Below are 27,756 nucleotides of genomic sequence, written 5' to 3' on the forward strand. Positions count from 1 at the left end.
TCTCTCTCTCTCTCTCTCTCTCTCTCTTAGTATAAGAAAAGAAAGAAGGAAAAGTTTCTTTTTATGTGTTGCTTTTCTTATAACTCCAATTCTAGCGATTATTTACTGCGCCTGGAACAAGAAATGCAATGGTTCCTCCGTCTTCATATAGATATATATATAAAATGCAAACAGCTCTTGCATGTCTGTAAAGAAATTTTATCTCCATGTGACCCATGACGTAATTAATTTTCCCTTTCACATCAGAGATAGAGAGAGAGCTAGTTCTTTGTCTCATATATACTGCAGCGCAAATCTAAATGCATAGCATGTGACCATGAGCAATCCTGAATTGTGAAGAAACAGAGGGAATGCATGTCTGTAAACGCAACAAGATTTTCAGATTCTTAGAAGATATCAGACGACTAATTTTAACAGAGTACTGTTCAGTTAAGAAATTTCGTATTGAAAGAGGAAAAATAAATATGTGGAAATTCTTGGCTAACAGATAAAGCACCCATGATAGTTAATAATATTTATGTAGTTTTATTTATTAAAAATAAAATAATATTTTTAGTTTAATTTATATATACTTTTTTATATTTAGTTTAACACTAAACACTCATAATAAATAGATAATTAAGAATTTTAACCTTTTTTATATTTAATTTTAATTATTTTAACAATTAGAAGCATGGCGATATTTGCATCAAAATGCTTGTCGCAAGATAATTAAAGTGTCATTTTTCGTTTCTATATATTTACCTTTTATTTTCATTATTTTTCAAAAGTTTTAAAATAAAAAAAATCGTCTATCTCTAAAAAAAAAATTGTTTTATTTTTGCAAATTGAAGAAAGTTGTTTTAAAAAGTTATTCAAATGATTTTACCTTTGGAAAAACGAATTTTAAATCAAAAGACCCGAAATAATTAAGAGACTTCTATTTAAAAAATCAAAACGTTGTGTTCAGCGATATGATATAAAAAGGTGTTTATATTAATCTGAGATAAGGGAGGATCTGGCAAAAAACTAAAAGGAAGGACGACTAGACATGTAATTCAAGATGCAATATATTCTTTCAATGAACTTCAAGAACCAAAAAGTCGCCTTTAGAGCAGTGTTATGCAATACAACCGCAATTTTGAGATTTTTTTTTTATTTTTGAAAGTTTTAAATTATTTTTTAAAATTTTTTTGATATGTTGATATCAAAAATAAATTTTAAAAAATAAAAAAAATATTATTTTAATATATTTTCAAATAAAAAACACTTTGAAAAATAATTTATATTACACTTCCAAATATATCCAAATAAGAAACTCATGTTAATGATGTTTATTGTAAGATGAGTAATGGCAATATATTTGAAAATTAGTGACGTAAATAATATTTTTTTTAAAAAAAAACATGATTGAGAAAAGCATTTATTCGCCTCAATCTTAATTTATCATGATTCACCCCAGAAAATATTTAGGATTCATGGTGAATATTCTATGCACCAATTAGATAAGGCAACAAGATCAATCTCAGTGGCATCATGAAAATGCACATGCAATGATCTAAGCCAAGCCAAACTAACTTTTTGAGCATGATGCATGCATACACACATATTGCTTGAAATCACTTTAGGTTTGAATCTTGGGCTTTCGCATCATTACCTTTCATGCAGTTGTCTGTCATAAAGAGGGGTCGAAGCGGCATAATATGATTGAAATTCTAATGCATAGAGTGCTACCAGTTCTCTATCTCTCACTTTAAGGATCTTCAAGGATAAGAGTGGATCCCATGAATCCAAAATTTGAGGTAGCATTTCCATCAAGTTTATCTTTGAAGTTTTATATCGTAGTGAAAGCTAGCGAGCATGAAGATGCTTGAGAAATCCGATAGAGCAATGAGAAGCAATAATGGCATATTTATGAAGCCTTTTGATTTTAGTGAAAAAGATAAAGGTGCAAAAGATACTCTTTGGTAAGAGGTGGCTTGAAAGACAAAAAATGCTTTAGAGGGGAAGGAACATCATCTTCTTTTCACCGGTGGAAAGACAACAACATGGGTCAAGCTCCGTCAAAGCATTAGAAATTTCATTGATTGTAGTGAAAAGGTGATGAGAAAAAGAACTATCGTATTTCGGTGTCAAATGAAGTTAATTATCTATCAGATTTTTTTATTTTTTATTTTTTATCTATATATCAGTATGTCTCTGATCGAAAAGCATGTGTATACAACAATTAATTAAGGCTTCTACGACGATACCTGATAGAAAGCGAGTAGGTGAAACTTCCAAGTGATATTACTTATATATTAAAATGCGTGGGATTTTTATTGTATTTTTATTATTATGCAAAAATTTATTTTTTTAGTTTGGTTTTTAAATTTTGTTTTTAGACAATCAAGTCTTATTTAAAAAGTAGTTGATTTCAAATTCTTATGAAAGAGTAGGATTGGAGGAGGGGGGACTAGAATGAGAAACACGACAAACACAAGTAATGTACCATAAGTTTTGAAAACATTCACTTTAGTCCTCCAACTTAAACAATCACATAAATTATATAATTGTGGTTGCTTGAAATTGTTCCAATTCCATTTGGTACAGAAGTTTATTTTTGTTATGTTTTGTTCCTGGTTGAGAGAAGAAAGAGAGGGGGGTCACCAGATTTCAACGGTAAAGAGAGAAACTTATCATTGGTATCGATTTAGACCATCAAAATAAGGGATTTTTGTGTCAAATTCTTCCATTTGATGCGGAGAGTTTATATTAGGTGTTTTTGTACCTTACAATTTTGTGAAAAAAACAGAAATGAACTCGGGTTGATTTTTGGTTTCGGGTTGAGTTTGGTTTTTGGGGCGGTTTATGGGGTTTCTTTGAGGCCATGACTAAGTTTGTCATGGTTTCTAGGATGTTTTATAGATGTTTTGGGTAAAAAAAAAAAACAGGTTGCAAAATAAGTTTTTGGGTTAAAAGAGCATAGGCCCTGATTTTTCAGCAATCATATTGATCAGAATTTAGGCAAAACAGGCGACACGTTGTCTGCCTCAGCAAGCCACGTATCGTCTGTTGTTGGTATGACTGCCTAGACCCAGGTGCTTGGGTCTGACATGGTTACTATGAAAATATAACTTTAAAGAATACAATTAAAAAGAAATAAAGTGACGTGATCGGTTAAAAAACTAAAAACAAAAAAATAGACAAAACTTTCTCTCTTTTATTTTATTCAGAAAGCATCTTTTAAATAATATTGATTTTTTTTATGCGTTTAATTTTCAGAGAGGTTTTTCTGGTTCATCTATAGTTTTATTTTTATCTTTTATATAGATAAACTATGTTTTTGAAAATAAAAAATATTTATTTTCAAATGGTATTTTTAATATTTGCAGCCTTACATGTTATTCCTTTTTTCTTTTTATTTTATTTAGTCAATTTAATATCCTATTTTTTAACATTAAATATCTTGATTTATATCTGTCTCTCGGTTTTTCAAGTTTTTTTTACATGTCATTAATGATTTTTTATTTATTCATCAGCGCACATAATTCTTAGTTTATTTGATTACATGTGTGTATAAAATTTTTGATTTGTTATATTTTTTAAACTACAAAAATGTGTTGAAAACCCTTGCATATATATTTTTTTATGAAAAATAAAAATATTTGATCCACGGCGGAGCGTAGATCACGTAGCTAGTATTCATACATAGGGTGTTTAAGATTATAATAATATTAGCTTTTTTAAGTATTTTTTTGTTTAGAAAAATATTTAATATATATATATATATATTATTTTTAAAAATTTATTTTTGACACTAGTACAAACGATTCAAAAACAATAAAGTATTTAATTCAAAACAAAAAAAAAATCAAATTTTAATAAAAAAAGGTTGTAACTTATTCTCAAACACCAATCTCATTGGTGTTTTCTTCATTAGGCATAAAGGCATTAAACATTGGATCTTGTGATGGCAAAAAACGAATGTTATGAAATGTCAAACCTTAGACCTATGCATAAGATCTTAGATTTTACAATGCGGTATCTTTTATAGTCCACAACACCATATCGAGATCTAACTTTAATGTGTCAAAAACTTGTTTATGCCATGATCTTTAAAAAATCCAAGTAGTCTAGAATAGGGTTTCTGAGTTGGATAATTAGTTAATTAGTTGGTTCTAGCAATTTCATCTATTTTTCTAGTCAAGATAGTTGATAGTTTATATTTGGTGTTTGGTAAGTCATTGTGGCTTGTGGCTAGTATCTGCAAAAGTCTCTTTTAGTGGAGGTGAGGACTCTTCGATACTTGAATAAATATTTTTTTTAGAGAGAAAATATAATAATATTATAGAGAGAGATGCTCTGAAAATATATGTGCAGTAGAGAATGAAGATTATGAACATTTATTCTGAAGGTTTCATGGTGTATTTATAACCTATGAGTCTTATTTTTTTTGTGAAAAGGAGGGTCTGAAGTATAATTTTACTCCAATAACATTAAATGAGGTATAAATATCCCTTACATTTCTATTAATATTTTATGGAAATATGATGGGTCCCTAAAGAACTTTTACACACTTAAAAGGTGTATGGATATTAAAGTCCAAGATGTCAAATGTAATTGAGCCCATGAAGGTTGAGCTCCTCCCCTGGACTAGACCCAAGAGAGGTGCTTGACACACTACCAAGCCTAGTGTGCTCGGAGCTTGGGACACTATCACTCCTAATCGTGACTGAATTTAACTAGCACCAGATGCATTGCACCTTTACTAAGGCGTGCTATTGTTTCAAAAAGTTTATACCTGTATATCTTTCTTGATCTGTCGTTTTTTAGTAAAGATATACCGATAAAAACTTGATTGATCAGTGTCATTAGTGAATCATACCGCGCCTCAACTCTAAATGAGATCCATTTATGGTAGCAATGTATATTTTCTATAACAATATTTATATATGGTATTTTTAATATTAAAGATGATTTTTCTGTTTGGTACTAAGGCTGTGTTTGTTTCCCGAAAAGTGATTTTCGGGAAATCACTTTCCAAACTTTCCTGTGTTTGTTTGCCATTAAAAAAGTTGGTTAACGGAAAACACTTTCTGATCAAAGAAAAATTTGGCTTGGTTTCTAAGAAAGTATTTTCCTTTTATTTTGGACGGAAAACACTTTCCGGAAATTGTGAAAAATTTAGAAATGTCATATTATTTGCTGATTATATCAAATTTGGTCTTCAAACTTTTGATTGCTATATATATTTTATTTTGAATATTTGTTTTTCAATTTCATCCATTAGAATTTAATTTTTATATTAATTTTGGTCCTCATTTTTATAATTGTTATTTGCTTTTCCCTTATTATTTTTTTATTGAATTTTTTTATCTATCAAATTTGGTACTCATTCTTTTGATTGTTACTTATTTTATTTGAAATAATTTATGAAATGTTAATTATTATTATTTTAATTTCTTCATCTTTCAATTTTTTTATTTTTTAGATTTGTTCTCTATTATTTTGAATATTATTTATTTTATTTGAGATAATTTATGAAATTATATATTTTTTCAATTTCATTCTCATTCAACTTTTTAATTTGTAAGATTTGTTCCTTATTATTTTACTAAACTTGAAAAAAATAAAACACCAATAAAATATTTTCCAGCTTATTTTTCATGATATAATCAAGAAAAATATTTTCCAACTTATTTTTTATATATAAAAAAATAATTCACTTTCTTAAAATTTACTTTTTTAAAATTTGTTTTTTTAAAAAAAAACTACTTACTCGCTGGATGATTTTTTTTTATAAACTCCAAAATTCTTGAACGATTCCTTCCACAATGCACACATGTAGATACAAATGTACTGCTTTCCTGGTTTTGTGCAATCATCATCTGTACGATCCACGACCACCATCTATGTGTACTGAATGCATCCTTCGTTAATCTACCTAACACAATATTCCCATTTGCTGTTCAATAGGAGCACAATAGAGATGGACCATGGAGTACAAATTGTACAATAATTCAAATAAAAATCCATATCAAGTTCTACCATATATGGTGACTGCGTGTAGTATATAGCAAGCAGTACATTTGAATAGAAAGTACTGGGTTGTCGTTTTCTATATAACATGAAATGACGCTCCAGTGCATTCACCACCCAAGTTATGCAATACAGAGAGGCCTATGATATATGATTGTAAAAGGGTTCCGACAGGAGCGGCCTGGGGTCACATGTGGCGGCATCCAATGCACTTCATGTGTTCTCAGGTCGCCCCTGCCGGGCTTCCTCTACATGATAGTTGCTCCGTAGCAGTGGTGGGCCCAAATCTGAACTGAATAGCCACCTGGTTTTCAACTTCATGGTAACATTTTCCCTTGTAAGTTTCGATTTTGTTGCCGTCGTTATTTTTTTCCAGTTAATGGTGGCATCCCTCTCCTATTTCGTTTTCTAACTTTATTAGTTTGTCTAGTTACAGCAGGTAAGGGTTGCTCTCGTGTTAAAAATTGGAAAGCGTCAAAACAGCACAATAAATAATTAAATCCAATGTCCACAAGATGGAATGCTAAAAGAGTCAGAAAGAGAGACCCACGAAAGCAAAGACTCAATCAAGGTCCATATAATCACAACATTACTTGACGCAAATGGGCAGGCATGACAATGAAAGCTCTTATTATTATTATTATTATTATTATTATTATTTTGTTCTAAAAGTTCTGCCCGTGTTGTGTTGCTAGTGCAGCATCTTGAACAGGTTTAGAGCAAGTACATTGCTAACAGAGTCAGACCTACCTGCGGTCTCCAAGAATGATGGGAACAAACCTGAACAGTGCATCATGAAAAGATCCGGGTGGTGCTAGATCATGTTTCCTCGTAGCATACTCCACTCCCATTGAAAATCTACCACTTCATCAAGGAGTGCCAAAAACACCATTTGTTCACCAGGAAACCAGTTTTACCCATGGCCGTTTCTTCGCAAAAATTCCTGTAATTTCATTGCCCAGACAAATGAGGTTGTTATGGGATGGCAAATGAATATCGACAATAATGAATTGAGTAAATACGGAACCAGAAATGTTATCATGGACACTTCTACACCAAAATCCTCACATCAGACATAATAGTAAGCAGCTCTTCTTCCCCTATTTTCTTCCAAACTCCATTTATCATCAGACAACCTTTGTCATCTCCTGACAACAAAACATTCTCGCAATCTGATTCAAAACTGTCAGCTGTCTCTCTCATCTTCTTCGCGCTTGATTTATCTAATAAATAAATATCACAGCCAGCTTCTCTCTTACTACTAGTCCTCTCGATGCTAGGGTAATATGAAATACAAATGTCACCACTGCTGCCTTGTTTCAGTTCCCAGGACTGCTTCCATTCTGATGAATGAACAGGCTTTTTACCGTCATCGGCACAGTCAAGAACAGGAAGATGGCTGGAAGATCTAAGGTCACGGGGCAACATGCCAATTGGACATGGATTCCATGATTTTGCCACAGCCCATCCGCCTGAACTACCTACTTCACCATCTGTTCTCTTAACAGCTTTACTCTTTGTTCGGCAAAATTTAACAAACTCTAGCTTCTTGGTGGCCTGATGGATAGATTCATCTTGCTGGATAAGACGGTTATTCAAACTTGGGAGAGAAGACTTCTCTTGGGTAACATCTGGGTCTGACAAAACTAGTGGACTTAGTTTTTTGAGTATCCCCATCACAGAGGTATCACCCATCAACTGTGCAAGATGAAGCGCTGAATCCATAAGCTACTTATTGCCATTTGAGGACACCAAAAGACATTTGCGGAGGACCTCCATCAGGATTTTGTTTGATAAATTCATTCCTATTGAAGAGGCTTTTCTTTCAGCTGCAGTTTCTTTGCAGCGGAGAGGCTTTAGTCCCTTGAGTTGTCCAACAAGCCATGCAAACAAAGAAGAAAGTCTTTCAATTTGGCCAGTCTCTGTTCTGTATGCCCGTGATGTGAGGTGTGTTCCTGGACAAGTTTTCAGAAAGGTCAACAAAGATAACATGGAATCAAAACTATAGTTACTGGCAGCTATATGCCATGCCACATCAAGTTGACTTTCATGGTAAACCGGGTACTTAGAAGGATAAACAGAAATAGCTTAGAAACAAGGTTTAAAAGAGTTCAACAATTATAAAGTTGGGCATGCCTAACTCACTAGCTCAAATGAAGAATGATGATCACAAATGTCTGTTCAACAATGAAAAGTTCACTAGTGGGTTTGAAATGCATAAACAAAATGTAATGAACTTGGTAAGTAAGGGGGAATGTATGGAATTTTTCTTTTACTCTTATTATAGCTTTTCTTGGACCTGAGCCTTACAGGTTTAATAAAGAGGAAATTGAGGAAACTGAAATAGCAACTGAAACGAAATATCTTAAGGAACGTGAATTGAAAGAACAATGCAATTTTGATAAACCCTAATCTAGATTTCTGGGCAGCTTCGAGGTAGCCCGGGCCTCCTGGGTGAATGAGATTTGCTTCAAAGCAATTTCCTGCCTCTCTGCTGCTTCTCCCTCTCCCTTTTATTGTGACTCTTCGGTTAATTGAAATAACAAGATAATAGATAGAATTGACAGCTGTTTTATTTATCAGTATTGTATTTGGACTCTTTTTCCTTCTCTCAAACTGTGCCGTATTTGGACTCCTTCTCTTCTCTCAAATTGTGCCGTTTTTGCCTTTGAATTTACTCCCTTGCCAGCTGTCAGCTGCAGGAGTTCATCATCTCAGCCATCCACGTAAGTGTTTCTTGTCTCATCTTGACCCTACACTTGCTCACTTTATTTCTTTGCTGCAGGTAAGTCTTCTCCCATACGCCTCCTTCATTTCTTCCCCCGACCTCAACTTGATCTTGCTCCCTTAGGTGCTGTCGGGACTGTTACAACTCTCTCCCCCTTAAAAAACCTTGCCCTCAAGGTGAGGGTAGGAACCTTTTAACCACTCTTCATCGACCCAAACAGCGTCCTCTTTGGGCTGTCCTTCCCATCTTAACAGCACCTCTTCCTTCTTCTTCCCTCTTGAGACTTGGCTCCTTCGGTCGATTATCTCTGCTGGTTCTGGCTGAGATTTCAGCTTGGTTTCGAGGCTGGGTAGCTTCGGTTCAGGAACGATTCCCTTTCCAACCCATTTCTTCAACAGTGAGACGTGGAAGGTGCTATGGATTCGGGTCTCCTTGGGAAGATCTAGCTGGTAAGCCACTTCTCCCACTTTTTTTAAGATTTGGAACGGCCCGAAATATTTATAAGCTAACTTCACGTTTTTATTTCTTGGCATGCTGGACTGTCGGTATGGCTGGAGCCGGAGGTAAACCCATTCCCCTTCTGTGAACTGGATTTCTTTTCTGCCTTTATCTGCTTGTTTCTTTTGTCTCTCCCGAGCTTGAGATAAGTTATGTTTGATTTCTGCAATCTGCTCTGTTCTGTGTCGTAAATGTTCTTCTGCTGCTTGATTTTTGGTTGAACCGGGGATGTAATCTGTGAGACTTGGGGGAGGGTAGCCATAGGTCGCTTCAAACGGGGTAGATTTGAGGGATGAGTGGTAGCTGGTATTGTAACAGTACTCAGCCATGGTTAGCCAATTGGACCAACCTTTCGGGTTATCACCTACATAGCATCTCAAATACCCTTCCAATGTTTTGTTGGTGGCCTCGGTCTGCCCGTCGGTTTGGGGGTGGTAGGCCGTGGACATCAGTAGCTTGACCCCTTGAATTTGGAATAATTCCCCCCAAAACTTGCTAGTGAAGGTAGGATCCCGATCGGATACTATGTTGTTTGGGAGCCCATGCAGTTTCACCACATTTTGTGAAAACAGGTTGGCGATTTTTGTCGCGCTGTAGGGGTGGGATACAGGAATAAAATGGGCATATTTGGTAAGCCTATCCACCACTACCATAATTACTGAGTATTGATTAGATTTAGGGAGCCCTTCTATAAAATCCATAGATATGGATGACCATGGTCTGGTGGGTATAGGCAAGGGCTGTAGGAGCCCGGAGGGTTTTGTGTTTTCTCCTTTTGCTCTCTGACAGACTTCACAGTGTTTTATATAATTTTGTATGTCTGATTTCATCCCTACCCAAAAGAAATCTCTCCTTGCCCTTTTTTGTGTTCTCTCAAACCCTGTGTGCCCTGAGGTTGGACTGTCATGAATATAATTCAATATATCATTTTTTATAGGGCTGGATTGGCTTATGTAGACTCTGTGTTTGTAGTATAGTATCCCTCCCCTAAGATGATATTTCAAGGAACCTATAGTCTCTTGGTCTAGTTGTTGCATGATATTTTGAATTTCTGGATCAGTTTTATAACTATCCTTCAATCGGTCAGCCCAGTTAACAATTGGGGTAGAGATAACCCATAGTGTACCTTTTTCTGTAGTATCCTCCTGTCTAGAGAGTGCATCAGCTACTAGGTTTTCCCTTCCTGCTCGAAATTCGACCACAAAGTCATATCCAATTAATTTGGACAACCATTTCTGCTGTGTGGGTGTCCCAACCCGCTGCTCCAATAAATACTTGAGGCTCTGTTGGTCTGTCTTAACTTTAAAGGCTTGTCCCAATAAGTAAGGCCTCCACTTCTGAACAGCAGTAACTAGTGCCAAGAATTCCTTCTCATAAGTGGATAATGATAATTCCCTCCCCTTTAGACTCTTGCTGAAATAGGAGATGGGTCGGCCCTCTTGCATTAGCACAGCTCCGAGTCCTATACCTGAGGCATCGCATTCTATTACAAAACTTTGGTTGAAATCTGGTAGTGCTAGGACGGGGGGGTTGATACAGCCTTTTTTAATTGCTCAAAGGCTTGGTCTGCCTCTGAATCCCATTTAAAAGCCCCCTTTTTTATCAGTCTAGTCAATGGACCTGCAATCTCCCCATAACCTTTGATGAATCTGCGGTAGTAGCCTGTTAACCCTAAAAAACCCCTTAGTGATTTGAGTGTGTTTGGTTTCAGCCACTTGATCATTGACTCTACCTTGCTGGGATCAGCATGCACCCCCTGGCCTGATACGATATGCCCCAAATACTCAACTTCACTGCTTGCAAATTTACATTTGGAGTGTTTGGCAAATAGCTTATGTCGGACTAGAGTCTCAAATACCATCCTTAGGTGTCTCTCATGCTCTTCAACATTATGGCTGTAGACTAGGATGTCGTCGAAGAAAACCAGCACGAATTTTCTGAGATAGGGTCGAAAAATATCATTCATCAAACCTTGAAAAGTGGAAGGGGCATTTGTGAGGCCGAAAGGCATCACCAGAAATTCATAGTGCCCTTCATGAGTCCTAAAGGCTGTTTTAGGGACATCTTCTTCCTTCATTCTGATCTGGTGGAAGCCTGATCGGAGGTCTAGCTTGGAAAAAACTTGAGAACCATGTAGTTCGTCTAATAGTTCTTCCACAACTGGTATGGGAAACTTGTCTTTCACGGTTTCCTTGTTGAGGGCACGATAGTCCACACACATTCTCCATGACCCATCAGCCTTCCTAACTAGTAGGACTGGCGATGAAAAAGGGCTTTGGCTGGGTCTTATGGTACCCATTACCAACAACTCCTTAATGAGTTTTTCTATCTCAGATTTTTGGTAGTAAGGGTATCTGTAAGGACGTACACTTATTGGGGAGGTACCTTCCTTCAATACTATAGAGTGATCATGTGATCTGCTAGGTGGGATTCCTTTCGGCTCTTGAAAGACTTCCATGAATTCTAGCAACAGATTCTCAATCTGTTCTGGAATTTTATTCTGGACTGCTCCCAGCTCCCAAATTTGCAGAATCAATCCTTCTTCGACTCTTCTCAGTTCTTGTAAAAAGGTTGGGCTGCAGTCTACTTCTGATCTCTCCACTCCCATTCCACAAATCGAGACCTTCTTCCCCTCCTTTTGGAATTCCATTTTTAAGGCTGAAAAGTCCCAAAGAATGGGTCCTAAACTTTTGAGCCAATGGATTCCTAACACCATATCGCATCCTCCCAGCTGTATGACATAAGCCCGAGTGACAAAATGATTTCCTTGAATCACCAGTTTGAGATCTGAGCAGCTTCCCTCACTCCACAGCTTGGATCCATCTGCAATGTTCACCCCAATAGGCTTGTGTTTTAACACTTTCATCCCTACTCTCCTTGCTACCCTGGGATGTATGAAATTATGAGTACTTCCCGTGTCAATTAAGGCCACGAAATTATGGCCACTTAGCTTAACTAACACCCTCATAGTTTTAGGATTGGGATTTCCGATGATGGCATGAAGGGATATGCCGATTCCCTCCCTGCCTTCTTCCTGAGAGTCTCTTAGATCAATCAGGTCTTCAGGAACAAAATCTTTTTCCTCCATCTCCTCCTCTAATTCCTCTATTAAGAATATCTTGGGTCCTCCACACTTATGGCCAGGTCCCCACTTACTGTCACATTTAAAGCAAAGCCCTTTGTCTTTTTTTTCCTTCATCTGTGCAGGGGTGAGTCTTTGTACCGGAATTGGTTTGTTTTCAGCCCTGGGCTGAGTTGGTGTTGAGTTTCGGCCTTGAAACCCCATGGCACTAGGTCTCCATGATTTCCTCATGATGGTCAGATTTTCCTCCTGCATTCTTGCTAGTCCATAGGCAGCCACTAGATTCTGAGGGTTTAGCATTCGTACTCCCATTCTTATCTCCTCCTTTAATCCACCTAGGAAGCAGCTGAGCCTGTGAGAGTCAGACAGTCCCCTAACCCGGTTCGAAAGCATCTCGAATTGGGTTTTGTAGAGCTCTAATGTTGAGGTCTGTTTGATACTTATGAGGGCCTCCATGGGGTCATCGTAAGATGAGGTTCCAAAACGAATTTGGAGGGCTTTAATGAAGGCCTCCCAACTGGTGAGAATTCCAGTTTCTTCTAGTTCCTGATACCATGTTATGGCCTTTCCTTCCATGTGAAAGCTGGCTATAAACAATCTGTGTTGGGCTGGAGTATTGTGAAAGTTAAAGAATTGATTGGCCTTGTACACCCAACCAATAGGATCATCTCCATTGAACCGGGGGAACTCCAGTCTGATTGACTTGAGCTGAACCTGCTGAAATCCTTCCTGTGGTACTACTTCGTGCCTGGTAAATCCATTGTCTGTCCTGGTGGGAGAATTAGGAGGGGAGCCCATGGGCCTTTTCCCTTGGGCCTTAGCCATCTGATCCATCCTGGTAGACATGTTTCTTAATTGCTGGACTATGTCTTCCAATATTTGCTGCTGATTCTGCTGGTTTTGTTGTTGCGCCTCCTGTTGTTGTTTCATTCCTGATACTGTTTCTATCAATTGCGAAACTCTTGTTCCTTCAGCCATCCGAGAATCGTGGCTCTGATACCACTTGTAATGAACTTGGTAAGTAAGGGGGAATGTCTGGAATTTTTCTTTTACTCTTATTATAGCTTTTCTTGGACCTGAGCCTTACAGGTTTAATAAAGAGGAAATTGAGGAAATTGAAATAGCAACTGAAACGAAATATCTTAAGGAACGTGAATTGAAAGAACAATGCAATTTTGATAAACCCTAATCTAGATTTCTGGGCAGCTTCGAGGTAGCCCGAGCCTCCTGGGTGAATGAGATTTGCTTCAAAGCAATTTCCTGCCTCTCTGCTGCTTCTCCCTCTCCCTTTTATTGTGACTCTTCGGTTAATTGAAATAACAAGATAATAGATAGAATTGACAGCTGTTTTATTTATCAGTATTGTATTTGGACTCTTTTTCCTTCTCTCAAACTGTGCCGTATTTGGACTCCTTCTCTTCTCTCAAATTGTGCCGTTTTTGCCTTTGAATTTACTCCCTTGCCAGCTGTCAGCTGCAGGAGTTCATCATCTCAGCCATCCACGTAAGTGTTTCTTGTCTCATCTTGACCCTACACTTGCTCACTTTATTTCTTTGCTGCAGGTAAGTCTTCTCCCATACGCCTCCTTCATTTCTTCCCCCGACCTCAACTTGATCTTGCTCCCTTAGGTGCTGTCGGGACTGTTACACAAAACACATATTGAAAGTTGACCACCAAATTATTGCTTGCTGAAAGCAGCGGCAGATGGAATTTGGTTAGGTTTGGAAAGAAAATTTTTGTTAGTAAACCAATTTCAGTTGAAAATTCTAGCTAATAAACCAATATATAAGTAGAGCTATTTCTGTACATCTTGTGAACCAACACAAAATTATAAACCACATGCATGTCAGTGGAACAGAAGGATAAGTTTGTGGTTACCCATTTCATATTTCATGGCTTCTTGGGCGTCAATCATATTTAGAACTGCCTTAAGAAGCATAAGGAGTAATTCTGGTTCCTTCTTTGAGAATTCTGTTATTACAAGCTTCCAATCATCCAAGAAAGAGCTCATGTCTTCACCAACTAGGCAACCTTTTGTAAGCTCCACCAGATTTGAGGAATCTAAAGCCTGGAGCAAGAATTCAAACAACACTGATAGTACTTCTGAGAAGAAGGAAGAATATAGACGTACAAGATTTTTCGAAGTCTTGGTAATATTTTTCTTAGAACCTGTAGAAAGAAGTACATCAGCAAATACATATAACTAGTGCATGCAGATATTTGGGTCATTTTCCATGCATTAGCCATGACCCCAAATTTCAAAGCATTTCAGTAAGAATTCCTAAAACATTAAAACTATTCTCAAAATTTTAGCACTAAGTATTTATAAAAAGTTATATCCCAACAAAAACAATACCAAGAATGAAAGAACCATAAATTTGAACTTTGCCTTTATTAGTTCTTAAAAAATAATTGGAGCATATTATCTCACCCCCAGATTTGGATGAATAGAGCTAGCTGGGCATGAGAGAAAAACTTATTACAGCCACAAAGCTGTTCATGACAATTGCATCTTACTGTTTCAAGAATTAACCTTTCCAAGACAAGGAAAATTAACATGTTCTGGATTATGTGGAAAAAATACAGATCACTGTTCTGGTCAGCATGAAAATCAAACATGTTACATAGATGAAAGATTCCCAAAGAGGATTAAGATGAAAGCTAATACCAGCATTTGTCCTAATTCTAATTTGACAGGACCCCTCATTCACTCACTATGATTTACCTGTTCTAGCTATCCTCATGTTGTTAAGAAGGATTTGCCCTTCTCTATGTTTCATTCTTAGAATAGAGAATTTCTTGCTTTCTATGGAAAGAAAATGCAGTTGCATACTGGTAGATCAAATATAGTCAATCAAATAAGAACAAGAACAAAAAAGGTGCACAAAAGTTAACAATCTGCCAAAACAACCAAAGAACAAAGAACTATTACTTAAAAAATTTTTATTACAGAAGAAAAAAAGAATAGATGATAGTTTGTGGAGGAAAATGGAGAAAGAAGTGCACCACTCAAGTAAAGAAAGGCTTTTTTACTAATAATTTCTTCATGAATAACAGTCACAAATATGAAAAAAATATACTTTTTAAGTCTGGATGAAAATCCTGTAATAAGGTCTTCTTTTGAATCACATTACTTAGACAAGACAAGAACATTATTTTAAGGCTTTGCCACATAAAAAAGGAGAAAATAAAATTGCATAGGCCTTTGCATCAAAAAAGAGAAAAATAAAAAAACTAAAAGTGCATAAGTTCGTTTTTCTTTTATTGCTGAAGAACCAGGTTCAGGACTCTTCTTAACTTTCAAGCAGGAAGCCAACTCAAGGAGTTTAGATTCAATTTCTTTTGTGATGCTAGCAGTTCCATCACTTTGGAATGGAATCTGCTTTGTCTGAGGTTCCCAATAATAAGATTTCAACCAATCAATTGCCTGAAATTATCAGCAGCACATGTTATAACTTAACTTTTCCAGAACTAAAAAACAAACATGGTTTGTTTGTTAAGCAATTCTGGTGAAGCTTGGTCCAACAGTTTCCCAAAAAGAAATCATGAAACATTGAAACAGGAGTTTTGGCTTAAAATGCTAGCTGTTAGAAGAAAATCAGAGGGAAAATTACTCTACAAATAACAGAAACTCGCAAAGATAGCACACCTTAACAGCTGAATCCTGAACAAGTGCAAGAGCAGGAAGATCACGGTGAGAACCCTCCACAATCATAGCAAGATTAAGAAAAGGAAAAATGATTCTCCATTTAGTCCAAAAAAAAAAAAACAAGAACATTTCACATTTCAAATTAATATTAATGACCTGCCACCAAATTCCAAAAGCTCTGCTAGCATGTAAACAAATATTCAAGAAATTCAAGTTAGATCCTCATATGTGGATCAGGGAGAAGGATAACTGGCTGTTGATATGGGATAAATTTGGACTAACAAGAACTTGTGTATTTGCAGTGAGTTAGCTTGGTTAAAGTGTGGAGTTTAGGGGTCAGGGTATACAGATGAGGTTTATGTTTAAGGTTCATGAACCAAAGAACTTGAATCCAAACAAAATAATGCTAAAACAGTTTGGACTTCTGAATGGCTCCTAACTTGACAGTAAGTATGTAGATATGAAAAAAATATGCATGGATGGCCAACCAAAGTTAAGACTCTTCCTTTGCTTATCAAACTAAATTATATTGAGCAACTAGCTTATGCAAAGAAAACACTTACCATGACGAATGTCGATCAGCATGCGTGGAATACCAATTGCACCAGCTGCCTCAGCAATTGAAACCTCTGTTTTCTTCCGTGTCTTCTCAACAACACAGTTTACAAGCCTTCAGAAACAACACTCGGCAACGTGAGCCTACTATTTTTCCTTATTGCAATTTTATGTTTGCATGCATATACAAACAAGGCAACATAACCAAACACAATCTTTAAGAGTAAGGCCTCCAAAAATCTCTTTGGAAGTTACACACAAACCAGGATTAGATATATAAATCCACAAATTATATGTTGTTAGAGCAACTCCAAGGGGTGTGCTAAACAGAAATCCAAAAATAAAAATAAAAATAAAAATAAAAATAAAAATATTATTTTGGCTCCTCAATGCTTGTTTTACATGCTCCCAGAAAAGTCTAAACAAAATGCCAAAATGCCTTCTCTCCCAAAAATGCTATTCCTACATCTCTCTCAAAAAAGCCAAAACCAACAAAGCAGAGCCAACAAAAAAATAAACCAATTAAATGCAGCCATGTGGAAAAAAATGACAACAAACTCCTTGAAGAAAAATGAAAGCACTTATTTCTCCCACTCCAATACAATTGGCTTTTCAAATGCTTTTTTCCATTGGAGTATACATAGTAAAAGTAGCCACATTTATACTATTCAAAATTCCATTTTATCAATTTGGCTCTTCAAAATAGCATCTTCCCATGGAGATGTTCTTACTTTGACTTGATAAAGGATGAGTGTTTTCATATCAAAATATTTCAGCATATCTTAAAACGAACAGATATTTTCCAAATTCGAGGATATGCAATTAATGTACATATATCAAAATGCTAACAAATTATTCTCTATGAATATAGGGTTACTTAATTACTAATGTATTAGTAAAACTCGTTTCCAAGATGCTTTAAATTTCTAATCTAGATTTTCCAGAGCTGATTGCTCGAGCATATATGTAACTATCACCGAGGCATGATTTCATGATCTATCATCAGTACATAGATAAGGAGCTTTTCCTTACCCAGCCTTCCAGGTTTTTACCTCAAGTCAAGAACGCCATACAATATAGCAAAAGAGAAGGAGGAGGAGTTCACCTCAAGATAGCCATACCATATAGCATTGCCAGCATTTGCTCTGAATGTATAGCATCGTCAGGTAAGTCCCTTCTACAATTACGAAAACGAACATTTTCAGAATATGAAAAAAATGGAAATTTATTCCAAAAACACACAATTATAACATTCATAGCATCACAGTCTCGCAGAAGCAGAAGAACTAGCATTGCCATTGTAATTTCAGCAACTTGCACAGGCCGAGAACCAAGCAAAACGTTTAAAACAGGACCTTGGGCATCAGCTCATCTAGACTCGAAACAATGAGTTACCTATACAAAGGATCCTTCTGTTGAACTTCAATGATCGAAGCTGTGACATCAATCACAACAGGTAAACACCCTCTGCTTCGCCATGTAGATATCAAAATCACAAATACATAAACTCAATTAAAACTAGAAACAAAAGGTAGAAACATTCTATTGGCAGCTGAGTCACTAATTTAACAATAATAAAAACCACGGAATTATTAAAAATAAAATTTCAAGTTTTAACAGCTGAACTGAAGCAGTTAAAAATAATACGTGACAGTTGGGGGAAAAAAGACTGAGAGGAAGCAAATTAAAAGCCGAATAACATACCGTTTCCCTCAGTTACTCGGGCAACAAACAGAAATCAATTTAGAGAAAGAAATAGAGTTGCGTCTTACTCTATTAATAGCAGAAAGAACATTTTCTGGAGATTCAGAGAAGAGAGAATCTCTAACACATTCCCACTCGTTCCAGTTTAACCACGGCACCAAAGATGACGATGTTGATTTCTCTTCGTCATCATCAACAACGGCTACCGTTTCGTCTTGGAATCCTAGCAATGACTCCATTGATTAAACGCTAATTAATACGATTAAAGCTCTAGCTTCTTCAAGCAGGGAGAGGGAACTATAAGTGCCAAAACAGAAACCCTAATTTATTTATTGTTTCGGTCCGAATGTAATAATACTTGAATTGTTTTGAGGAAGATATTTTGGTGGCTTTGTCACTGACAGGGGCTCGGGAGGGAAGGGTTTGTGCGTTTCTTTGGTCTCAGAGATAGTTTTCAAATTCTAAAACCCTGGAGATGCTGGGGCGAGTCGGATCCGATTCCATATGGGTTTGATTTTCTTAATTATTATTTATTGTATTTTTTTAAGGAGGATGGGTTGGGATGTGAGACGGATTTTCTTAGCTGTCACGGACGGATTTTTTGTTATTAAAATGGCCTGTTAAGCGACACGTGCCGTTTGAAATTGCATTTTCTAGTAGTGTTATTAAAAATAATATTTTTTAAAATTATTTTAATATACTAACAAAATTTAAAAATAAAAAAATATTATTTTAATTTATTTTTAAAATAAAAATATTTTAAAAAACACCCTTCAAGCATTCAAAATTTACCAGTTAGGCCCGCAGATTTTTTAAACTGTGAACTTTGTAAATTTGCCCGTGGTGGTGAAGATGCGCAGTATATTTACCAAAAATACTAAAATAATAGGCAGAGTCAGGCAGTGTTGTGTGTCCGTAACGAGTTAGCTACCATGAAGTCTTACAGCGCGAGTAAGACAGAGCTTAGTCTGTTCAGACTCAGTCAATGGCTTATCATCTCTCTCTCTCCTTATTACTCTCTCTTCTTCTCTTTACTTATTTTCCTTCAAATTCACAATCCAAGCAGGTAATTAATCTACTCCTAATTCCTTCACTTTTGGTTAATATCTAAGTAAATCTAGTCAACTTGAGTTGACTTAAGTCTGAAGAGCGCAATCAAACTTCTTTTATTTTTTTTTCCTAATCATATTGGCTCATCAATCAATAAATAATTTGAAAATTTTGGTTTTTTTCTTTTCAGTTCTGTGAGGCTGGTATTGGATATGATGAGGTTGGATGTGGAATTTCATCATCATCAACAAAGCTGTTGATCAAGGGAGGAACTGTTGTGAATGCGCACCATCAGGAGATTGCTGATGTTTACGTAAAGGATGGGATTATTGTTGCTGTCAAGCCTAATCTTAAGGTATAATAACAATAATAATAATAATATTTGTTTAGTTTCAATCTTTTTGAGCCGAAGTTGTCTGGGAAATAGTTCGCAGAATTTTTTATTTTTTTTTAAATGATCTTCTTGAACTGCTTGCAAGAGTTGTATTTTGTTCGTTTGTTTGTTAAGCTAGCTGAATCAAGTATGATACTTTATTATAATTTGATTGATTAAGAAAGAAAGAAAATACTCTCAGTAGAAGTTCTCAAAATGATTTCTTATAAAGATCTGTTTCAAATTCTATGATGAAGTGCCTTTGAAATGGTAGGAGATGCTTTCTCAGATTGTATGAATTTCATACAGTTATGACGTTATATATAACAACAATCTCGAACTTGATGGTTTACTAGCTAAGACCATAGAAAGGAGAGGAAAGTATGATTTTGATTTGCTATCCTTAATTGAATCAAGCAGGCAGAACTTCTGTGTTTTAATGAACAGAAAAAATGGACTGAGGACTGTTTTAGTATCAGATAACATCATCACAAGGGAATTGGTAAATGACCTTTTGTAGATGCAAAGTGGAACAGAGTATTTTAATGCCACGTTTTAAATGGATTTCAGCGCATCTGACTGGAAGTTCATATGGTGATAAAGTTTGTTCATCAGGGCTTTTAAATTTCTCGTGATCACATAATAATGATACTTGAAATCTAGCATTAGAAATTTTGGATTCGCTATATGTAGATACAGAATTTGACAGATTTTTGCATGAGAAATCCAAGGAAACCTATCAGTTAGACAAGCTGGACATATTTTCTCCAAATCTTTCAGGCTCGGTAGGACATTTTTGTTGCTAATACAATGTGAGCCAACCAAACTTTCTAAATAAGTACATAAAGTGCAGATTTCTAGGATATCATGATATTCACTTCTAGCAGCTCAAGATTCATAGCTGCTTATGCCTTCCTGATAACTGTCTTCATTTTAAATCTACTTTATTCAGAATGTGATATGCACCCGTTACCCTCTTGTGGTGCTAGGTTATCTGGTTTCTTTAACGCTTTGTTTTGGCTGTTAATGCCTGCACTTTACTTTATGGTGTGTTTCATACTTAGTTTTCAATTGTTTGGTTGCTATTGGCAGGTTGGTGACGATGTCAAAGTAATTGATGCTACAGGAAAGTTTGTCATGCCAGGTTAGTTGTGGTATTATTCCTTCATGATAGATCGATGTTGGTGTTTTAACCTTTTCAACTGCGGTTTTTTTTTTTTTTTTTTTTTTGGGGGGGGGGGGGGCTTCTTTTGTATTCTTCCTGGATCCCAGACGCTAGGATTTCCTTGTAACTCTTTCCTTTCCTAGGCTAATCTTATCATAAAAACTATGATAGCTTCAGAGATACATTTACTTGTCTACCTCTCTTTCATGCATTCATTGTTGCAGTTGAAACAGGGTTTTGGAATTTTAACGATTCAGACACGCTAATCACTCTCTATTGCATCCTATAATAAACCCGTTACATCTGTAAAATGCAGGAATTGCTATAATACAGAGGATCTTAGATGCTTTCTATCAATGTTTTCTGCCTTGCAATTTGAAAATTTTTTTTATTGTTATGGAATATGATGTAGAGAGTCTAGCGTTTAGTCCAACCATTTCCATGATATGCATGCTTGTTATGATCACTTATTGTGAATTCTTTTCTCTATGCTAGAAGTAATTTGAGTGGATAATGACAATCTGGTTTGCTGTTAATTCCAATACAGGGTTTAAACACTTAATGCAAATCATTCCATTTTATGGCTGCTTCTTCTCCTTGTAACATCAACAGGTGGAATTGATCCTCACACGCATCTTGCTATGGAGGCCTTGAACACTGAATCTGTTGATGACTTTTTCAGTGGTCAGGCAGCAGCTTTAGCAGGTGGAACCACAATGCATATTGACTTTGTTATACCAGTAAATGGCAGTTTAATAGCAGGTTTAGAAGCATATGAGAAAAAGGCAAAGAAATCATGCATGGATTATGGTTTTCATATGGTAATCACTAAATTTGATGACATTGTTTCAAGGGATATGGAAATTATGGTGAAAGAAAAAGGTTAGTATCTTGTTCAAGGTCATATATGGATTCAAGTTTTTTTTTTTTTTTTTCAATTTATATCGGTGAACCTAGTAAACAACAACTTCTGGCTATTTATTGTTTTATTTAGAATCTGTGCTCATCTAAAACTTGCAGGTATCAACTCTTTTAAGTTTTTTCTAGCATACAAGGGGGTGCTTATGGTCAATGATGAGCTTTTATTAGAAGGATTGAAGAGGTGCAAGTCTCTTGGTGCATTAGCCATGGTCCATGCAGAAAATGGAGATGCTGTATTCGAAGGACAGAAAAGAATGATACAGCTTGGTATTACTGGTCCAGAGGGACATGCTCTTTCGAGGCCCCCACTGGTATTCCTTCAAATATATTGTCCACCTGTAATGTGTGCAAGCCAACAAAAAATTCTGTAGTTGAGCGATGATCTATGTGCTTCACTCTAGAGTTTGTACACACTGATTTATCATACAAGTAATTCTCTAGTAGCATGTAGACCAAATCTACTGTTCTTATCTTTGGTTGAATTAGTTGTTCCAATGTTTTTTAGTCATTTTCTTTTCTTGTTCCTCTATGATGTGTTGTTTTTTTCCTGGGAGGATTTAGTGCTCAGCCGATGACCCATGTGTGACAGAATGTGGCAGATGGCTTTTACCCTTCTTTTTTTCATTACCGTGTTTAGTTGATATTATATAGTTAGAGTTATCTACTGTGCTTTATGATGTCATTAATTTTATTATCACAGAATCGTACAAACATGTTTCAGCTTCATAAATGGCCCAAATGAATTCTTAAGCTAAGGAGATTTGCTTAGTTCAGAAATTTACTTTCTTTTCTGCTGATCTCTAATTTATACCCTTACTGATAAGTAGATATGTTTTTCTATTCTGTGGTTTTCTGTTTCCTTAAAGATATTGAAGTATATACACCTTCCTTTTATAATTTAGCAGTTAGTTTGATTCTCATGCAGCTGGAAGGAGAGGCAACTGCTCGAGCAATTCGTTTAGCTGGTTTTGTGAACACGCCACTCTATGTAGTTCATGTTATGAGCATTGATGCCATGGAAGAAATAGCCAAAGCTCGCAAATCAGGTTTAAATTTTTTAATATTTTATTTTCTTGTTTGTTGAGGAAGTTTTACATTACTGCAGTAGCTAATAACAATTAATACTATTGCCAACGGAATATGACAAACATGTAAAAGAAAGTGTTGCTTACAGGAGAATGCATAGCCATGAGTTCGTAAGAGAATGAACACAGTCTGTAACAGATAGAAACAGTTAAATTCGATGGCATCATCCCATATATATTTGTATATTTTCTTATACTTTTTCTCTTAAATTAATGTTATTTAGATAGAAGATTCAGTAACATGCTAACATCTATGTAAAAAAATAGATCTTCTCTGAAACAAGTTCATTGAAAATTTGGCTGGAAAGAGTAGCAGACTATAAAGAATAGATAGTGATACTTTTGGAATACAAGCTGGGTATTAAGGACGTTGTAATACAAAAGATGAAAGAGTCCATTTTGATCACTCTAATTTTTTACTTTTACCTTGTGATCTCCAAAAACTGCAGTGATGGCAAATCTTTCCAAGATTATTGGTTAAGTGGTACCATATATGAATATGGGAACAAGGATGATGTCCCATTTAAAGCATTTATAGTTATCACCAGACTCCTCTGTGTGCTTCTCTCAGTTGTGCCAGACTCTATTGTGAGTAACTGTGATGGCTGCTTGTTCCCACATGCAATTGATTTCCTACCATAATCAGCCACTTTCTCTCCCACCTATAATCAAAATCCTAGTAACCTCTACTTATATGTGTCCTGGATTTCTGCATGATTTCATGCCTAACTTGCACCGGCTTATTTTCCAAAGTGCGTTGCTTTATTTTCATCCCTGTTGCCATCTCTCGCTTTTATAAAGGCACCTCAAAACCTTTCCTTTGGAACTCTAAACAGGGTTGTAAAATGTACTTCTACCACCAGATTCTATTTAATACATATAGGTATCTTAGCTTATTCGTTTATGACTTCCTGATGCTATATTGTTTTCTTTTCTTTTCTTTTCAACACATGAAAGCCTGATCACTTTCTTTGAATTGCAGGGCAGAGAGTTGTTGGTGAGCCAGTGGTTTCTGGATTGGCCCTTGATGATTCAGGACTTTGGGATTCTGACTTCACCACTGCATCAAAGTAAGAGCCAACACTCTGTTCATCATTATTATTTTTATTGAAAGGAGGAGAGGGAGGTGCACATATTTGGTCAATTTGCCATATATATTGCCAAGCATTAATATATTCTCATGTTTCAGGTATGTCATGAGCCCCCCTATAAGAGCATCTGGGCATGGTAAAGCCCTGCAAGATGCCCTTTCAAATGGAGTTCTGCAGGTTTCTCTCTTGTCATTATAAGGATGTTGCTGGAGTAACTGTTGATACGTTAAAGATACTGCAGATCATCTAGTTTCGATAAAGTTAACTTCGGTGACAAATTAATTTTGTCTTCTGTAAAAGCAGGACATGAGGTCTCTTAAAATCTGGAATGGTGATTATAAGCTTCAGAAACAATAAATTGATCCAGATTCATAGATATTTTGAATCGCGCAAGACATATCAATCTATTTGCTCATTTAAGAACAATCTCATAATCTGTTTCTCATGTTACTCTTTACAATTTGCAGCTGGTAGGAACTGATCATTGTGTATTTAATTCCACACAAAAAGCCTTTGGGATTGATGATTTCCGTAAAATTCCTAATGGTGTCAATGGTAATAAAAATTGATCATTGTTATTTCTGAAGTCAATTATATGCCTCTTCTTATTCCATTGACTCAATTGAAGCCATTTTTCTTCGTGCTACATATGGCAAATGGAAATGTAGGTATTGAGGAGAGGATGCATTTGGTTTGGGATCTGATGGTGGTAAGCTTTTGTGACTCTTTGCTTAATAAATTTCTGTCCTCGTGATTGTCAACTAAATGCTGGGCTTCTTTCAGGAATCTGGCCAAATTTCTGTCACTGATTATGTACGGGTCACAAGCACTGAATGGTATGTTTTGACTGTAATTCTCTGTTTGTTTAGTATCTATCTGTGAATCTTGTTATTCAGTTTCAGGAATAAGAAAGATAAAGTATAGGCCAAATGTTCAATTTGATGAATCACACTATTTAGCTTCATCCAGTGCCAGGATCTTCAACATATACCCAAGAAAAGGGGCAATTATTGCTGGATCTGATGCTGATATAATTATACTCAACCCAAACTCAACCTTCGAGATTAATGCAAGGTCTCACCACTCTAGAACAGATACAAATGTTTATGAAGGAAGAAGAGGGAAGGTAACTTTTTCACTATAATTTAGTGCTGTTTTGTTTCGTTAACAAGTGGGATTCAAAATACCTCTTAGCAGTTCTTGCATAAGAAGGGTCTCACACCGGTTAGACTGTGACTAAAGCAATGGCATCAGCTATGTCCTTAGCTGATGTCTATCATCACTCGATGCCTCCAATCCAAGTGATTGGTGTCCTGTATTTATTGTATTTTCAGCGTCTTTGCAAGTATATTTGTTCTATTCGATATATATGGCTTTTCGAGTTCATCAAAACTTTGGTGTCCAGAATAAGAACACACTTAAAGATAAAATAATTGCTGCTTGGGTTCAGATTCATTACAACAGGTTATGCTGTCATTTTAGAGCCTGGAGTCACTAGAATACCCTACTTATTAAGCATTTTAGGAGAAATAGATCCATGCTGCAACCGTTGAGTTGTGACCCGGGATCACCTGATTTATCATCACCAGGATTCATTCATGCCTAAAGGCTATGCTCACACTTGTCGGGTAGTATGTTAATTATGATATAATACATTTTTTTGTTAAATAATTGCCAGTAAAAATCTTGTCTCTATATGGGCTGAGAAAACGAGATTGGAAATGAGAGAAATATGCCGGCACAAAAGTATCCATGCATTGCTTGTCACACAAAGTGAGTATGCATCTGATAATTGCCTGTGGTACAAAGTGATCATGCATCTGCTAGTTCGCTGCATTGAAGTCTTAAGTTTTCCTTGTATGGGTGTACTTGTGTGTTGCATTTCTGTAATCTTTCACAAGCATTGTGGTAATTGGCTTTTCTTTGGTTTGTAAAATTGTTGTCAAAGAAAGATTGGACTCATGAATCAGAAAGCCCATTTGAGATTATGAATCATATCAAGTCATGAAAAGTAAGATTTATAACAAAATGGAAAATACATGACGAAAGATAATAACGTGCTTCATGTTTCTAAAGTAAAGAATGCATATAATTGATGGAACAAAATGAACATCAATTCATAGAAATTTAGTAGTTTTAAGAAGTTCAAGACATTGTTCATCGGTACTCGATCATCCTAATGGATTAATAATTAATAATCTATCTAATGGCATTTCCTAACCTGTCAAGACTCGATAAAAAGTAGTGAGCCTCCACAATATATTGTTTTCACCTTTGTCATTTTCGTGTCTTTGTTTCTCACTCCTCTTTCACCCCCTCTCTTCCTTTGTGTAAATTTAATTTATAATTGGCTTCAAATCGAAAGTTGTACCAAACAAAAGGGTTTATATGCTGCTGTCATTTATGATCTCTGGACTTGTTGCTTTCTTGCTCTTGCCATCTCTTCAAAATTATGCGTTTTCTTTTTGCCTATTTTGCTATTTGAGGTGAATAGTACTAAATCAAATTGAATCGTGACTGAATTGCATGTGAATCAAGTCCAGATAATAAGATCCAAAACATGAATTGTGAGATTTGAAGAACCATTAAGAATCATTTCATGTTCAGTTGTGTCAAGTGTGGATCCTGCAACTATTTCATTTTTCTCTTATATGTCACCCTTCTTTCATAGTGTGTGTACAGCAGTGCGCTTTCTCACTCACCATCATCGCGTTTGTGTATATTCATATTCATATTCTTGTTTTAACCTAAACCTTGTCACTCCATGTTGGGTTTTGAAAGTTTATACAATTTTTTCATCAGGGCAAGGTTGAGGTGACAATTGCTGGAGGACGAGTTGTTTGGGAAAATAATGAACTGAAGGTTGTTCCTGGCTCTGGCAAGTACATAGAAATGGCCCCTTTCAGCTATCTTTTCAGCGGAATTGACAGGGCCGATGCTTCGTACCTATCTTCCCTGAATGCTCCAGTGAAGCGTTTTAAATCCACAACTTAAAAGGTGGCAGGTACTACTACTAGGATTCTTCCTCTCTGTTACATGATGCATATGGGGGACCTGTACACAATACCAAAATTTGTACAAAACTTAACCCAGCTCCACTAAGCTTGAATTTCCAATAAACTTGTGTTATGTTCTCCAAAATAATGGTAACATTTCTTTCTTTCTTTCTTTCTTTCTTTTACATTTCTTTAATAAATAAATTGGATTGTTCCATCTTAAATGTTCATGGATATCTATCGGCATGATTATTAAAATTATAATGTATAAAATCAAATTAAAAACTCAAGAATTAATAAAATTAAACTTAATTCATGTAAAATTAATAAATTTGGTTAAACTTATGCAAAATCGTGATTTTATTATCGATCGATTATACAAGTTTAATGGAATTATAAATGCTCTTCTAATTAACTCACATTTCTCCTGTACTAACCCTAGCACATAACAACAACCCTCTCTGTAATTCCACCAGTGATGCCATCACGACAGCATGCCATCTCCTTCATCAAACAACCACACTCTTAGCCACTCAAAGCCATCGTGACAGTCTCCTTCGATGAACAGGCCTGAATAAAAACAGCAACTCCCCAGCCTCACTCGCCACCAAATCAGCCCAGATCGAGCCATAAAACTTCTAGTTTCAAATCATAAAAATTCACAGCCCTGATTGAATTATTCTCATCATGTAGTCTTCTTCCCCCGTGATGGTAGCTTTCTTCTTCGGGAAACCGGGGAAGGAGGACTCGTCAAATTACCCATAAATTTTGAAGATATGAAAAATTTCTTCCGATTCCAATTCCAATTTTAGCCGCCCTAAAATTTTTGTCGTCACTCCTCAATTATTGCCTCTGCACG

At 35.9% G+C, this 27,756-nt stretch overlaps 1 protein-coding gene, 1 long non-coding RNA gene and 1 pseudogene across 6 annotated transcripts; 2 read left to right on the plus strand and 1 right to left on the minus strand.

The window, feature by feature from the left end:
- The first annotated feature begins 6,101 nt into the window (after positions 1 to 6,101).
- Positions 6,102 to 8,281, plus strand: LOC133703246 (uncharacterized). Of its 5 annotated transcripts, none has more exons than XR_009843858.1 (3): positions 6,102 to 6,337; positions 6,431 to 6,571; positions 6,696 to 8,281. It is a non-coding gene; the product is annotated as an uncharacterized LOC133703246 (long non-coding RNA). The 5 variants fall into 5 exon arrangements; XR_009843857.1 differs by having other exon boundaries at positions 6,104 to 6,337; positions 6,437 to 6,571; positions 6,701 to 8,281; XR_009843855.1 differs by having other exon boundaries at positions 6,104 to 6,322; positions 6,701 to 8,281.
- On the minus strand, positions 6,997 to 18,766 carry LOC133703238 (uncharacterized; annotated as a pseudogene).
- Positions 18,767 to 19,121: 355 nt separating this feature from the next.
- On the plus strand, positions 19,122 to 27,065 carry LOC133703229 (dihydropyrimidinase-like). Its single transcript, XM_062127690.1, has 13 exons — positions 19,122 to 19,282; positions 19,457 to 19,621; positions 20,732 to 20,783; positions 21,417 to 21,686; positions 21,825 to 22,036; positions 22,651 to 22,771; positions 23,793 to 23,880; positions 24,000 to 24,078; positions 24,369 to 24,456; positions 24,570 to 24,610; positions 24,685 to 24,737; positions 24,871 to 25,027; positions 26,704 to 27,065. The coding sequence occupies exons 1-13, from the start codon at positions 19,202 to 19,204 to the stop codon at positions 26,893 to 26,895; spliced, it is 1,599 nt and encodes a 532-aa protein (XP_061983674.1). The 5' UTR covers positions 19,122 to 19,201; the 3' UTR covers positions 26,896 to 27,065.
- Positions 27,066 to 27,756: the final 691 nt, after the last annotated feature.

Source organism: Populus nigra, chromosome 1, assembly GCF_951802175.1.
Source record: "Populus nigra chromosome 1, ddPopNigr1.1, whole genome shotgun sequence".
Lineage (NCBI taxonomy): Eukaryota > Viridiplantae > Streptophyta > Magnoliopsida > Malpighiales > Salicaceae > Populus > Populus nigra.

Coding starts and splice junctions, on each gene's coding strand:
- LOC133703229 (XM_062127690.1), top strand. CDS start 19,202: ATGGCTTATCATCTCTCTCTCTCCTTATTACTCTCTCTTCTTCTCTTT. Junction 22,772..23,792: donor AGCCAAAGCTCGCAAATCAG/GTTTAAATTTTT, acceptor TTTGAATTGCAG/GGCAGAGAGTTGTTGGTGAG. Junction 24,457..24,569: donor AATTCCTAATGGTGTCAATG/GTAATAAAAATT, acceptor ATGGAAATGTAG/GTATTGAGGAGAGGATGCAT.